The sequence below is a fragment of the Gopherus evgoodei genome, unplaced genomic scaffold, assembly GCF_007399415.2.
Source record: "Gopherus evgoodei ecotype Sinaloan lineage unplaced genomic scaffold, rGopEvg1_v1.p scaffold_326_arrow_ctg1, whole genome shotgun sequence".
In the NCBI taxonomy this organism is placed as follows: Eukaryota; Metazoa; Chordata; order Testudines; family Testudinidae; genus Gopherus; species Gopherus evgoodei.
In genome coordinates, this window is record NW_022059990.1 from 7,731 (window position 1) to 24,216 (window position 16,486).

Consider the following 16,486-nt stretch of genomic DNA (forward strand, 5'->3'; position numbering starts at 1 on the left):
GTTCTGAAACCTCCACAACTGCCCTTCTTGCTCTGCCAGGCTGCAGAATGACGTCAATGTTTTGCTCCAGCTCATCCCAACCTCCCATGACAGAGGGAAGAGAAATGGCTGCAGTGGAGCCAGCTCAGGTAAGCATTATTTTTTTGAAGGGGGGTTGGTGGGTTCCTACAGGAGGGAGAGGGACAGCAAATCCACTGGAGATGGGAAGGTTTGCACAGTCTAGTTTGGAGGTTGGCACGGGGCAGGAAATGCACAGGATGGAGAGAGGGAGGGCAGGGGTTGACAAGCCTGCTGTGAGTTGTTTAATAAGTGGCCTAGATTCTAGGAACAGACCCATGAGGTTCGGAGGTGGAAATGCTCTAGTTTCTGGAGCAGAAAATAACCCAGCTACAAAGGGCTGGGAAAACTGACCAGACTCATAATGCTGGAGCCTGACCCGATTACTCAGTGGCTGCTGTGAGATATGAAGGGGATACCCACCAGTGAGGGTTAGGGGAGATTCCCCTCCCTTCATATCCAGCTCCTCACAAGGAGGAGACTGTTGGGCTTCCTACCAGGGATCTCTCCCTGGTCCCTGCTAGGGCCTCCCTCTCCTCTATCAGTCTGTGGCTAGTAGGTGTATGATGGATTTGCTGGGACAGATAAGGGGCTCTCTCTTTGTCCCCTCACTCTGATGTTTCCTGGATGCTTTGAGCAGGGTAGGGGTGGGACTTTGTTGACTGCAATCCATCTAGGGCTTCCCTTTTATGGGCTTCTCTCCCCAGAAATAGTGGGGCTGTGAATGAGGCAGCAGGTATTGAGTGTTGGACTCTTGCTCTTTCAGGGGCTGGTGACCTTCGAGGAGGTGGCTGTGTATTTCACCAGGGAAGAGTGGGCTCTGCTTGACCCCATTCAGAGAGCCCTCTACTGGGATGTCATGCAGGAGAACTATGAGAATGTGACCTCACTGGGTAAGGGTTACTGTCCCCTCAGTTCTTAGAAGGGAAAACGGTGAGTTAAGGTTTACGCCGGCCCCGCAATGCCACTTCTACTCTGCCCAGTTTCAGCATCACCCCAATATGCCAGTGACACACACATTACCAGAGACCCTCCCCTGCTGCAAAACACTTTGGGAACAGAGCACAGAAGCCATATCGCAGTGTCAAATATCTCCTGTTTGCTCAAGTAAAACTGAGGTTTAAGTGCAGCATAATCAACAGAAGCTTCCTAGGGGTCACCAGATGAAATTAATAGGCAGCAGGTTCAAAGAAAATAAAAGGAAGTTCTTCATCACGCAGTGCACAGTCAACTTGTGGAACTCTTTACCTGAGGAGATTGTGAAGGCTAGGACTATAACAGCGTTTAAAAGAGAACTAGATAAATTCATGGTGGTTAAGTCCATCAGTGGCTATTAGCCAGGATGGGTAAGCAATGGTGTCCCTAGCCTCTGTTTGTCAGAGAATAGAGATGGATGGCAGGAGAGAGATCACTTGATCATTGCATGTTAGAGTCACTCTCTCTGGGGCATCTGGCATTGGTCACTGTCGGTAGACAGGATACTGGGCTAGTTGGATCTTTTTATCTGACCCAATACGGCCGTTCTTATTTTATGTATGTGTGTGCGCATTTGGTGCAAGGAGCTTCTGGCCCTCAGAGACCATGTGGAGGCTTTGGAGGCCAGGATGTTGGAACTGGGGAAGCTAAGGGAGGCAGAGAAGTATGTTGATCAGGCTTTCTGAGACACTATAAAATTGTCCCAACTCCGGTCAGACAGCCTCCCACACTGTTGAGGAGGATGAAAGGCCCAGGGAATGAGAGCAGTCAACGGGAGCAGAGGGAAAGCTTCTCATGGTTGGAACCCTCCTTCCAGATAGTGTTGGGGCAACCCCTTACACTGAAGTTACCTCACCGGGGGAGGGAGGTTTGTGATGACCAGGAGAACCGTATGGTGACTTGCCTGCCTGGTGCGTAGGTTGCGGATTTCTCAAGGCATCTAGATAGACTTATGTGTAGTGCTGAGGAGGAGCCAGTGGTCATGGTACATGTAGGTACCAATGACATAGGGAAGGGTAGGTGAGACGTCCTGGAGGCCAAATTTAATCTGCTAGGAAAGAGACTGAAATCCAGGACCTCTATGGTGGCATTCTCAGAAATGCTCCCATTCCACATGCAGGGCCAGGTAGGCAGGCAGAGCTTCGGTGTCTCAATGCGTTGATGAGATGGTGGTGTAGAGAGATGGAGTTTAGATTTATTAGGAACTGGGGAAACTTTGGGGATGGAGGAGCCTGTACAGGAAGGATGGGCTCCACCTAAACCAAAGTGGATCCAGACTGCTGGCACTGAACATTAAAAAGGCTGCAGAGGAGTTTTTAAACTAAGAGATGGGGGCGGGGGGAAGCCAATGGCTGCAGAGGAGCACGTGGATCAGACAGAGACTTCTCTTAGAGGAAAGTGTAATGACAGAGATTTTTCTAGTTTTAGTCAGGAAGAGAGGCTGGAAGAGGATAAAGTAAAGGCCAGATCAGACGAGAAGCATTCACACACATACGAATCTAACACATCAGAGAAGGGCAGACAAATAAACAGTGACAAGTTTTTAAAGTGCTTGTACACAAATGCTAGAAGTGTAACTAATAAGATGGGTGAATTAGAGTGCCTCGTGTTAAGAGGATATTGACATAATAGGCATCACAGAAACCTGGTGGAGTGGGGACAATCAATTGGACACAATCATTCCAGGGTACAAAATATATCGGAAGGACAGAGCAGGTCATACTCGGGGGATGGAGAGGGGAGTGGCACTGTATGTTAAAGAAAATGTAGACTCAAATGAAGTAACAATCTTAAATGAAACTGCATGTTCCATAGAATCTCTATGGATAGTAATTCCATGCTCTAATAAGAATATAACAATAGGAATCTATTATTGACCATCTGTCAAAGACAGTGATAGTGAGGATGAAATGCAAAGAGAGATTAGAGAATCTATCAAAATAAAGAACTCAATAATAGTGGGGGATTTCAATGATCCCCATATTGACTGGGTCCATGTCACCTCAGGACAAAATGCAGAAACAAAATTTCTCGATACTCTAAATGACTGTTTCTTGGAGCAGCTGGTACAAGAACCCGCAAGGGGAGAAGCAGCTCTCCATTTAGTTATGAGTGGAGCGCAGGATCTTGCCCAAGAGGTAACTATAACACCGCTTGGAAATAGTGATCATCATATAACAAAATATAACATTCCTGTGGTGGGAAAAACAGCTCAACACTGTGGCATTTAATTTCAGAAAGGAGAACTATGCAAAAATGAGGGGGTTAGTTAAACAGAAATTAAAAGTTACAGTGACTAGAGTGAAATCCCTGTAAGCTGCATGGGTGCTTTTCACAGACACAATATTAGAGGCCCAACTTAAATGTATACCCCAAATTAAAAAACACAGCAAAAGCACTAAAAAGGGCCACTGTGGCTTGGCTTAATCATGTAAAAGAAGCAGTGAGAAATAAAAAGGCATCTTTTAAAAAGTGGAAGTCAAATCCTAGTGAGGTGTATATAGAAGGGAGCATAAGTACTGCCAAATTAAGTGTAAAAATGAATAAGAAAACCCAAAAAGGAGTTTGAAGAACAGCTAGTCAAAAATTCAGAAGGTAATAACAAAAAGTTTTAAGTACATCAAAAGCAGGAAGTTTGCTAAACAACCAGTGGGGCCCCTGGACGATTGAAATACAGAAAGAGCCCTTAAAGACAATAAAGTCATTGCGGAGAAACTAAATGCATTCTTTGTTTCAGTCTTCACGGCTGAGAATGTTAGGGAGATTCCCAAACCTTTTGTGGGTGACAAATCTGAGGAATTGCCACAGATTGGAGTGTCGCTAGAGGAAGTTTTGGAACTAATTGATAAACTTAACTGTAACAAGTCACCGGAACCAGATGGTATTTACCCTAGAGCTCTGAAGGAACTCAAATGTGAAATTGGGGAACTATTAGCTATGGTTTGTAACTTGTCTTTTATATCAGCTTCTGTACCTAATGACTGGAAGATTGCTCATGTAACACCAATATTTAAAAAGGGCTGTAGAGGCGATCCTGGCGATTACAGACCGGTCAGTCTAACGTCTGTGCCAGGCAAATTAGTTGAAACAGTAGTAAAGAATAAAATTATCAGACACATAGAAGCACAGAAATTGTTGGGCAAAAGTCAACATGGGTTTCTGTAAAGGGAAATCATGTCTTACTAATCTATTAGAGTTCTTTGAAGGTGTCAACAAACATATGGACAAGGGGGATCTAGTGGACATAGTGTACTTAGATTTCCAGAAAACCTTTGACGAGGTCTCTTACGAAAGGCTCTTAGATAAATTAAGTTATCATTGGATAAGAGGGGAGATCTTTTCATGAATTGAGAACTAGTTAAAAGACAGGGAACAAAGGGTAGGAATAAATGGTAAATTTTCAAAATGAAGAGGAGTAGCTAGTGGTGTTCCCCATGGGTCAGTCGTAGGACCAATCCTATTCAACTTATTCATAAATGATCTGGAGAAAGGGGTAAACAGTGAGATGGCAAAGTTTGCAGATGATACTAAACTGCTCAAGATAGTTAAGGCCAAAGCAGACTGTGAAGAACTTCAAAAAGATTTCACAAAACCAAGTGATTGGGCAACAAAATGGCAAATGAAATTTAATGTGGATAAATGTGAAGTAATGCACGTGGGAAAAAATAACCCCAAGTATATATACAATATGACGGGGGCTAATTTAGCTACAACTAATCAGGAAAAAGATCTTTTTGTCATTGTGGGAAGTTCTCTGAAGACATCCAGCAGTGTGCAGCAGAAGTCAAAAAAGCTAACAGGATATTAGGAATCCTTTAAAAAGGGATAGACAATAATACAGAGAATATCTTATTGCCCTTTTATAAATCAATGAAAATGACTCATTTAGACCCCATCATTTTATATATCTATTTGGGATTATGTTTTCCAATAGGCTGCACTATGTGCTACCCTGACATCTAGTACTACTGAGATCCTGCATTCAACGATATCCCTGCCTTTCCTGTTCCCTTTCTCCACTGAGTCCCACGCTTCCCTGGGACTCTCTCTTTGTCTCTGGACCTGTCTGTCAGCAAGAAGCAGAGCTAGAGAGACTTGCCGTCTGTCTGGAGACTTTGATTTTTGGGATGTGGATTTATTTTCTGTGTGTTTTAGGAGACTTTGAAATTGAGTGTCTGTGACATTAAGCATAGTACAATCTGGAGTGTTGAACAGCTGTGTGCCCTCAGTTCCCCAGGCAGGGGTGCCTTTTACACTGCTCCACTGTGAGACTAGCCACTCCAGGGCAGTTAACACACAGTCTCCAGCATGAAACTTACTGCCAGCTACACAGTGTTGGGTGCTGCTAGTCAGTGACTCCCGAATTACAGTACCCCACAGGAGAACCCCAGAAAATTCTCTGCTCCCAGACATGTGCATCTTGTCCTGTCCAGCACACTACTGAACAATGGGAGCTCATCTGAAATCTTATTTCATCTGTGGAAAATGACATGCACCAGGGTTGTTGTTCCAAATGGAGTTTTCAACACACTTTAATCCAACCACACTGGTTAGATAAAACAATAAACTAAGATTGTTAACTACTGGGGAAAAAAAAGATTTTCAGTGACTACAAGTAATAAGGCATAAAAGTCAGACTTGTTTACAAAAGAAATGCAAGAGAAAACGCAAACTAATGTTTAACTTAACAAGCTAAACCGGATATAAAACGAATGTTTCTCTCACCATGTGCTGAGACAGGCTGGCTTTCCTTTCAGCCAGGAATCCCTCTAACCTGCCCCTGCTGCCCACATTCAGTTCTTCAGGAGATGTCATAAGCAGAGGGAAAGAGAAGAGTGTCTCATGCATTTTCCTCACCTCTTCTTTTATAATTCAGTCCTTTGTACTAGAAACAAATTCAGTTCTCAGCTGAGTCATGGTGACAGGCTGTTGTAGATAGGAGCTTCAAGTGGTCTCTGTGATGGAATGTACATGTCTTCTTCACACCTTCCCCCTCCTGAAGAATGGCTGTTTGACCAGCTGTTTGCCTTGCTGTCTCTGAAGAACTTAGGGTTAGGGTTGCAACTTTTTCGGTAATATCATACCATAAAATCACATCACTTTACATACAATGTTGTTACACATTTTAAGAAGGGTATTCAGTAGATTGTCTTTTCAAATGTTACCTCACAAGCCATACAGTGATAAATGAAGGGGAAGGGAGGGATCTCCCTTTTATAAACACCCAGCCAGCCAGATTGCTGTAAAATCCTTGTTGGTGTGATTTCTCTGCTTGCTTTACCTGTAAAGGGTTAACAAGCCCACAGGTAAAAGAAAAGGAGTGGGTACCTGACTAAAAGAGCCAATGGAAAGGCTTGAACTTTTTTAAATGGGACAGTAACTTTCCCTTTGTCTGTCTGTTCTCCAGAGAAGTCGACACAGAGTAGCAATGCTGTGTATGGCTTGAAGCAGGTTTGAAAATTCATCTTCCATACCTAGAAGAAATGATTTGGACAGAGAATGTTTAGACAGACACAATCAGGTTTATATTTTTTATTTTGGCTTTTGGAGCTCCTCTGTGCTATCCCAGATGCTTCTGTTTGTTTCTAAGCTTTAAGCTGAACCCCCAAGAAAGCTATTTTGGGTGCGTGCAAAAATTGTTTCTAGCCGAAGCCTGAGTTCCAGATGTATTGTTTTCCTTTTCAATTTTAATAAAATTTACCTCTTTTAAGAACAGGATTGGATTTATGGTGTCCTAAGAGGTTCGTGCATGTTGTTGATTATCTGGTAGCCACAGCTAATTTCCTTTGTTTTCTTTCTCAGCTCTTTCCCGGAGGGGAGGTGAAAGGGCTTGAGGGCACCCCAGAGGGAAGAATTCTCAAGTGCTCCTTCCTGGGTCCAAGGGTTTGGAGTTTTTTGAATTTGGGTGGTGGCAGCATTTACCGAGCCAAGGTCAGAGAAAAGCTATAACTTTGGGGGTTTAATACAAGACTAGAGTTGCACAAATTAATTTTTAGAATCGTGGCGGGCCCCCACTTTCTGCACTCAGAGTGACAGAGTAGAGATTCAGCCCTGACACATACTATGAACAAAATTGATCATAATTTTCTAGAAGAGTGAACATAGGGGCACAGACTTGCACAGTGTCTGTCTGTGTGTTCCTAACATATATGTGGGTATTTCAGTCCCTCACAAGAAAGGTGTTCGGCATCTTCAAACACCTGGGGAACCGGTCCTGGGAATTCACTGGTTCATACAGTGTCACTTAATAGAATTGAGAGACACTTTATATTATTTTATTATAAATACCAATATGATGAAATTGCAATGAATCATGCTAGATATGCCATGTAAGTTGTCAATGAAAATGTTATGATTTTCCTCATTTGATAATCTTGTTTCTATCTTTGTATTGTGAGTTATAGATATGTAGGGTATGTCTGTATTCCAGACTTGTGTAGGTTTTCTGAGTGACACCCCCAGACATATTGGCATCAGCACTGCCCAGCCTGTTCAATGGCCCATCCGGGGTCATCAGCTGTACAATGAACCCAGGGAAAGGATCAAGGGGATACACCTATTGAGTCAGCAAGACATGCAAGGGTATGCCTATGTACTGAGACCTCCAAGGCTTTTCCATGCCATGTGCTGTGAAGCTTGTGTTTGAGACACAGGAAGTAGAAGCCACTTGGCAAAAGGAGGCTGCTAGGGGCCGTGTGCTGGGAGAGCAGCTGAGCCCTGATTAGGGGGCGGGCTTACCTGATTAGGGGTCCTATAAAAGTAGCCAGCCAGTCAGGCAGTGGCACAGCAGCCAGCAAACAGAGCTGGAAACGGGAGTTTCAGAGGGAGTTTACAGGGGGAGGTTGCGGGGGAGACTAAGACAGAGGAACCCACAGGCTAGTTAAGGGAGTGGGTGGTGGTTTGCCAGTGTTCCGGTGCCTCTTGGGGGTTTGTGTTGTGTGTCTTGGATTACCAGGCACTAGGTGGGAAGGCTGTGACTGATACAGAGGCAGCAGTGAAAGACACAATGAGGATGACTGGATGTGGAAGCTGCGGCATGTACATGATCCTGGAGGGGGTACCTGAAAAGAGTTTCATCTGCGTGAAGTGCTACCTGATAGAGCTGATGGAAGAAAAGATCATAGAACTGGAGATGCAGGTGGAAACTCTGAATTTAGAAGGGGGTTTGAGCAGATGATGGAACACAGACACGAGGGGGCTGAAGGGATAAGCTCAACCGTGCAGATGGAAGCAGGACCAAAGAATTCAGAGGAGAGACTGCTGGGTGAGGACAGTGGAAGCATGTGACTAAGAGAACCAGGCAGAGGAAAAGGCGGGCCAGTGAAGGAGAAATAGAACTCAGGAAGAGGTTTGCAGAGTTGGAAAATGAAGAAGGGGCACAGCAGGTGGTCGCTGAAGGAGAGAGGACAAGGAAAAAGAGAAGAGCTGATAGTCCTACAAGAGGAAGGGAGGAGTCAATGGAAGCAACACCAAATATCAGCCCCAGGAGGATTGCAAGGGTGAATAGGAATCGAGAGGACTTGCAGCCAGTGGGTGCAGAGGGTAGACCAGAGAATCACACTGTCACTAGGAAAAGGCAGGTCTATGTGACTGGAGACTCCTTACTGAGAAGAATAGACAGGCCTGTAACTAGAGCTGATCAGGAGAACAGAAGGGTGTGCTGTCTGCCGGGTGCTAAGATACAGGATGTGGACCTGAGGCTGAAAAGGATCCTAGTGAGAAAGAATCCACTGATTGTCCTTCATGTGGGAACGACTGATTTGGCTAGATTCTCGCTGGAACGTATGAAGAGAGAATATGCCAGACTGGGGAAGACGCTTAAGGAAATTGAGGCTCAGGTGATCTTCAGTGGGATTCTGCCGGTTCTTAGAGAAGGGCAACAAAGGTGTGACAAGATTATAGCAATCAACAGATGGCTCAGGCAGTGGTGCTATCAGGAGGACTTTGGGATGTACTGTCATTGGGAAGCATTTACGGACAGAAGACTGTTCTCTCGGGATGGACTTCACCTGAGTAAGGAGGGAAATAGACTTCTAGGATGGAAGCTCGCCCAACTGATAAGAGTGTTTAAACTAGGAATTTGGGGGAGATGGTTGGGAGATGTTCAGGTGATCTCCAGGCTGGAATTTAACCTTGAGAGGGAAGTAAACAAAGTAAAAGGGGATACAGCCATGAACAGAAGAATTGACATAAGGAGGAAGGGTAGTGTTGATACCAAACTAACAGGTGATACTGGTGGTAGAATGTCTGTGCCTAACAGAGTAAAGAATGTCAGTGAACCTAAACGGCAAAAAATAAAAGTTTGTACACTAATGCGAGAAGCCTAGGGAACAAAATGGAGGAACTAGTGCTACTGATGCAGGAATTGAAACTGGATATTATAGGGATAACAGAAACATGGTGGAATAGTAGTCATGACTGGAGTATAGGTATTGAAGGCTATGTGCTGTTTAGGAAAGACAGAAATAAAGGCAAAGGTGGCGGTGGAGTAGCATTGTACATCAATGATGAGGTTAACTGTAAAGAAATAAGTGATGGAATGGATAAGACATAGTCTGTCTTGGCAAAAGTCACACTGGGAAAGAAAGCTACTAGAACCTCCCCTGAGATAGTGCTTGGTGTGTGCTACAGACCATCGGGATCTAATTTGGATATGGATAGAGACCTCTTTAATGTTTTTAATGAAGTAAACACCAATGGGAAATGTGTGATCATGGGAGACTTTAACTTCCCAGATACAGATTGGAGGACAAGTGCTAGCAAGAATAATAGGGCTCAGATTTTTCTGGATGTGATAGCAGATGGATTTCTTCACCAAGTAGCTGAAGAGCCAACAAGAGGGGATGCCATTTTAGATTTGGTTTTGGTGAGCAGTAAGGACCTCATAGAAGAAATGGTTGTAGGGGACAACTTTGGTTCGAGTGCTCATGAGCTAATTCAGTTCAGACTAGATGGACGGATAAACAAAAATAGATCTGGAACTAGGGTTTTTGACTTCTCAAGTGCTGACTTTAAAGAATTAAAGAAATTAATTAGGGAAGTGGATTGGACTGAAGAACTTGTGGATCTAAATGCGGAGGAGGCCTGGAATTACTTTAAGTCGCAACTGCAGAAGCTTGCATCTCAAGAAAGGGGAAAAAAAACATAGGCAGGAATTGTAGACCAACCTGGATGAGCAAGCATCTCAGAGAGGTGATTAAGAAAAAGCAGAAAACTTACAAGGAGTGGAAGAAAGGTGGGATTAGCAAGGGAAGCTACTTTAGTGAGGTCAGAACATGTAGGGATAAAGTGAGGAAGGCTAAAAGCCGTGTGGAGTTGGACCTTGCAAAGGGAATTAAAACCAATAATAAAAGGTTCTATAGCCATATAAATAAGAAGAAAACAAAGAAAGAAGAAATGGGACCGCTAAACAGTGAAGATGGAGCGGAGGTTAAGGATAACCTAGGCATGGCCCAATATCTAAATAAGTACTTTGCCTCAGTCTTTAATAAGGCTAATGAGGAGCTTGGGGATGATGGAAGGATGACAAACAGGATTGTGAATATGGAGATGGATATTACCACATCTGAGATAGAAGCTAAACTTGAACAACTTAATGGGACAAAATCAGAGTGCACAGACAATCTTCATCCAAGAATATTAAAGGACCCGGTGCATGAAATTGCAAGCCCATTAGCAAGAATTTTTAATGAATCATTAAACTCAGGGGTTGTACCGTATGACTGGAGAATTGCTAACATGGTTCCTATCTTCAAGAAAGGGAAAAAAAAGTGATCCGAGTAACTATAGGCCTGTTAGTTTGTCATCTGTAGTACGTAAGGTCTTGGAAAATATTTTGAAGGAGAAAGTAGTTAAGGACATTGAGGTCAATGGTAATTGGGACAAATTACAACATGGTTTTAGAAAAGGTATATCATGCCAAACCAACCTGATCTCCTTCTTTGAGAAGGTGACAGATTATTTAGACAAAGGAAATGCAGTAGATCTAATTTACCTCGATTTCAGTAAGACATTTGGCACGATTCCACATGGGGAATTATTAGTTAAATTGGAAAAGATGGGGATCAATATGAAAATTGTAAGGGAATAAGGAACTGGTTAAAGGAGAGACTCCGAGTTATACTGAAGGGCGAACTGTCAGGCTGGAAGGAGGTTACTAGTGGAGTTCCTCAAGGATCAGTTTTGGGACCAATCTTATTTAACTTTTTTATTACTGACCTTGGCACAAAGAGCAGGAATGTGCTAATAAAGTTTGCGGATGACACAAAACTGGGGGTATTGCTAACACAGAGAAGGACCGGGATATCATACAGGAAGATCTGGATGACCTTGTAAACTGGAGTAATAGTAATAGGATGAAATTTAATAGTGAAAAGTGCAAGCTCATGCACTTAGGGATTGATCATAAGAATTTTAGATATACATTGGGGACACATCAGTTGGAAGCAACAGAGGAGGAGAAGGACCTTGAAATATTGGGTGATCACACGATGACTATGAGCTGCCAATGCGATATGGCCGTTAAAAAAGCAAATGCAGTTTTAGGATGCATCGGGCGAGGTATATCCAGCAAAGATAAGGAGGTGTTAGTACTGTTATATAAGGCACTAGTGAGACCTCATCTGGAATACTATGTGCAGTTCTGGTCTCCCATATTTAAGAAGGATGAATTCAAACTGGAACAGGTTCAGAGACGGGCTACTAGGATGATCCAAAGAATGGAAAACCTGCCTTATGAAAGGAGACTGAAAGAGCTTGGCTTGTTTAGCCTAGCCAAAAGAAGGCTGCGGGGGGATATGCTTGGTCTTTATAAATATATCAGGGGGATTAATATTAGGGAGGGAGAGGAATTATTTAAACTTAGGACCAATGTAGACACAAGGACAAATGGGTAAAAACTGGACATTAGGAAGTTTAGACTTGAAATTAGATGAAGGTTTCTAACCATTAGAGGAGTGAAGTTCTGGAACAGCCTTCCAAGGGGAGTAGTGAGGGCAAAAGACACATCTGGCTTTAAGACTAAGCTTGATAAGTTTATGGAAGGGATGGTATGATAGGATAGTTTAATTTTGGCAATTGATCTTTGATTATCAGCAGATAAGTCTGCCCAATGGTCTGTGATGGAATGTTCGATGGGACGGGATCTGAGTTACTGTAGAGAATTCTTTCCTGAGTACTGGCTGATGAATCTTGCCCACATACTCAGGGTTTAGCTGATCACCATATTTGGGGTCGGGAAGGAATTTTTCTCGGGGGCAGATTGGCAGAGTCCCTGGAGGTTTTTCACCTTCCTCTGCAGCATGGGGCATGGGTCACTTGCTGGTGGATTCTCTGCAGCTTGAGGTCTTCAAACCACAATTTCAAGACTTCAATAACTCGGACATAGGTTAGAGGTTTGTTAAAGAAGTGGATGGGTAGGGTTCTGTGACCTGCTCTGTGCAGGAGGTCAGACTAGATGATCATATTGGTCCCTTCTGACCTGTGAGTCTATGAATATAAAGGGCAGCTGCATCATCTCCATTTTGTCTTCAATCCCTCTTCCTATCTCTGGAGCAACTTCTCTACAAACTGAACGCTGGAACAAAGGACTGAATGATGTTGATGTGTACCAGAGAGCCTTTCAAGCCAGTAACTCACTCATCTGAGAGGGAGGGATATTTGAGCTTTGGCCTGCTAAACCCAAGGTTGTGAATTCAGTCCTTGAGGGAGCCACTTAGGGAGCTGGAGCCAAAATTGGTTCTGCAAGTGAAGGCAGGGGGCTGGACTGAATGACCTTTTAAAGTCCCTTCCAGTTCTAGGAGATTGGTATATCTCCAGTTATTACCTTTATTACCAATACTGCTAAGAACCAGATATATAGATTTCTGAATGCATCTGACTGTTTCCCCATAAACTGTGTTCCCATTAACTTTTCTTGTGTTTATGACATTGTTAAAATGGCATAAACACATAAGAAAAGTTAATGGGAACACAGTTTTTGGGGAAACAATGTCATAAACACATAAGAAAAGTTAATAGCACAGAAGTAGTTTATATCTCTTTGACTGTAAAGGGTTAACAAATTCAGTAGCCTGGCTGTCACCTGACCAGAGGACCAATCAGGAGACAGGATACTTTCAAATCTTGAGGGAGGGAAGTTTCTGTGTGTGCTGTTAGTTTTTGGTTGTTGTTCACTCTAGGGGCTCAGAGGGAGCAGACGTGCAACCAGGTTTCTCTCCAATCTCCCTGATATAGGTTCTTATAGATTCCAAATAGTAAGTACTAGGTAGATAGCGAGTTAAGCTTATGTTTGTTTTCTTTATTTGCAAATGTGTATTTGGCTGGAAGGAGTTTAATTTGTAGTTGTATATTTAGACTGGGAGGATATTCCCAGTGTCTATAACTGAAAAACCCTGTACCTAATCCATCTTAAATTTACAAAGCTATTTTTTATTGTTTTTCTTTCTTTAATTAAAAGTTCTTCTTGTTTAAGAACCTGATTGTTTTTTTTATTCTGGTGAGACCCCAGGGGACTGGGTCTGGATTCACCAGGGAACTGGTGGGGAGAAAGGAGGGAATGGAGAGAGAGAGGCTGGTTTCTCTCTGTGTCAGGATTACTGTCTCTCTCAGGGAGAGTCTTGGAGAGGGAAAGAGAAGCGGGGGGGAAGGTGAATTTTCCTCTCTGTTTTGTGATTCAAGGAGTTTGAATCACAGTGGTCTTCCAGGGAAACCCAGGGAGGGGAAGCCTGGGAGAGGCGACGGTGGGGGAAAGGGTTTACTTTCCCTGTGTTTAGATCCAGAGGGTCTGGGTCTTGGGGGTCCCCGGGCAAGGTTTTGAGGGGACCAGAGTGTACCAGGCACTGGAATTCCTGGTTGGTAGCAGCGCTACAGGTTCTAAGCTGGTGATTAAGCTTGGAGGAATTCATGCTGGTACCTCATCTTTTGGACGCTAAGGTTCAGAGTGGGGAATTGTACCATGACAAACAACTTCCTTTTTCTTTCCTTTTTATAATAAAGCTTTAGTTTAGAAGCTAAGGATTGGCTGGCATCAAAGTATTCTGGGTAAGATCCAAACCTATACAGACCTGGTAATGTTGCTGACTCTGGGGTCAGAAGAACACTTGTTTTATGTGAGCAGTTTTTAAATAAACTCTCACAGTGCCGGACCGAGGTGCTGATTGGGAGTCAGAGAACTGGAATGCAGTAAAGGGGGCCGTGTGATGTCTTTTTTTCAGTTTCTCTATAACCAGTGTGGGGTATCAGAAGCACAGTTGGTGACTGATGGGTGAATTTAACTTCCATGTTAACCACCAGTTTTGGGAGCATCTGCTCTCCCTTTTACAGCCTGCCCTGATCTTGGCATTTTCAGTGGGGGGAGGGATAACTTAGTGGTTTGAGCACTGGCCTGCTAAAATTGGTCTTGCTTTGAGCAGGGGGTTGGACTAGATGATCTTCTGAGGTCTCTTCCAACCCTAATAATCTATGATTCTATGAACATGGACTGCCCCAGGCACGCTGGGTCACACTAAGCACTGAAGTTAAATTAATAGTGTTTTTCATGACACAGTCATATGAAATCAACTGAACTCCTTTGTTTTCTTTCATCTGAGCAGGGTTTCCAGTTTCCAGACCTCCTATAATTTCCCATCTGGAACAAGGGGAAGAGCCATGGGTCCCAGACCTCCAGGGTTCAGAGGAAAGAGAGATCCAGAGAGTTGCCTGCACAGGTGAGGAAAGATTAAACCAACTCAGAATCTCTAAGTGCCTGAAGGAAACATCTGGGATGCCCTACAATGCCTTTGGAAGGTTTCTCAGTTCATTATTGTCCCTAGCAGGGGTCGTATCCTCAGGGTAAATATAGCTCATGGCTTCCTGTAGACCCTAGCAGACACCAGGCAGTAGTTTCCTCCCTTCCCTCTGTGAATTTGGATGGGATATGAGGGCCAAATTGATCCCCTCCTCTCTCCTGTTTAGGGGAAGAGTTTGGAGGAGTTCAGTTCTTGTTTTTATTTGCCCTCTCTCAAGCATTTGGTTTGGTTTGGCCTTCCCTTCTCTATCCCTGTTTGAGGTTTCTGTCTCTATTACAGCAGGTGACGCAGTGGTATGTGAGAAAGAGAAGCAGAATTCTCAGCAGGAAAATGTTGAGCAAGTGGCTGAACACAGAGGATTATCGCAAAGATCGAAAAGGAATGTGTCCAGGAGTCATGAGCAGGAAAACTCCTGTGAGATTCAGCGCAGACCAGAAAGAGAGCAAGGAAAGCAGGCAGGGGAGAAAATGGGTAAATTTATTTCCTGTCGGGGAACTCAGAGCGTCAAGGAAACCACAACGCAGCAGGAAATCATCATGGGAAAGAGGAAAAATACATGCAGTGAGTGTGGAAAAACCTTCACTTACAGCTCAGCCCTTTCTCAACATCAGAGAATCCACACAGGAGAGAGGCCCTATGAATGCCGTGAGTGTGGGAAAAGCTTCACTAGCAGCTCAGGCCTTTGCAAACATCAGAGAATCCACACAGGGGAGAAGCCCTATGAATGCAGTGAGTGTGGGAAAAGCTTCACTGACAGATATAACCTCACTACGCATCAGAGAATCCGCACAGGGGAGAAGCCCTATGAATGCAGTGAGTGTTGGAAAAGCTTCACTGACAGCTATAACCTCACTGCGCATCAGAGAATCCACGCAGGGGAGAAGCCCTATGAATGCAGTGAGTGTGGGAAAAGCTTCACTGACAGCTTTCACCTCACTGCGCATCAGAGAATCCGCACAGGGGAGAAGCCCTAATGCAGTGAGTGTGGGAAAAGCTTCACTTACAGCTTTCAGCTTACTAGGCATCAGAGAATCCACACAGGGGAGAAGCCCTATGAATGCCGTGAGTGTGGGAAAAGCTTCACTTCCAAGTCAAGCCTTATTACCCATCTCAGAATCCACACAGGGGAGAGGCCCTATAAATGCAGTGAGTGTGGGAAAAGCTTCATTTTCAATTCAAACCTTATTTTGCATCTCGGAAGACACACAGGGGAGAGGCCCTACAAATGCAGTTACTGTGGAAAAAGATTCACTAGCAGCTCAGGCCTTTGCAGACATCAGAGAATCCACACAGGTATGCGACCCAGTGGAAGCGGTGAGAGTGGGAAAACCTTGTCTTGCCACTGAGCCCATGTGAGCCATCAGAGAATCTGCAAGGGGGATCAACACCATAAAACTCTCTAGGGCTATCAATACTTTAATACTTTCCTGATTCCCACAGATTAACTTTTAAAAGCTGTTTGAAGCACCAATAACCCTCACTTTGCCCAGATGAGTGAGTGACCTGTTTTTGCATTTTCCAGTTTGACCTCTTTGAGGTGGACTCATTTGTCCTTTCTATTAACTCCATTCTCCCATGAGTAATTCTAGTGTGCCCTTCCTATCAGGAACCAGGGAGCATCACATTTATACCAGTCTTCCTATTGCCAAGTTATTGTTAGAGTCATC

General features: G+C 43.9%; 1 protein-coding gene across 1 annotated transcript; it reads left to right on the forward strand.

Moving 5' to 3' along the window:
• Positions 1-915: 915 nt before the first annotated feature.
• LOC115640662 (zinc finger protein 566-like) lies at positions 916-15,773 on the forward strand (the record flags this gene model as incomplete). The annotated part of the gene is made up of 4 exons (XM_030543544.1): positions 916-950; positions 14,625-14,738; positions 15,099-15,473; positions 15,642-15,773. Coding segments are annotated over exons 1-4 (655 nt in total), but the record flags the coding sequence as incomplete, so codon positions are not given.
• Positions 15,774-16,486: the final 713 nt, after the last annotated feature.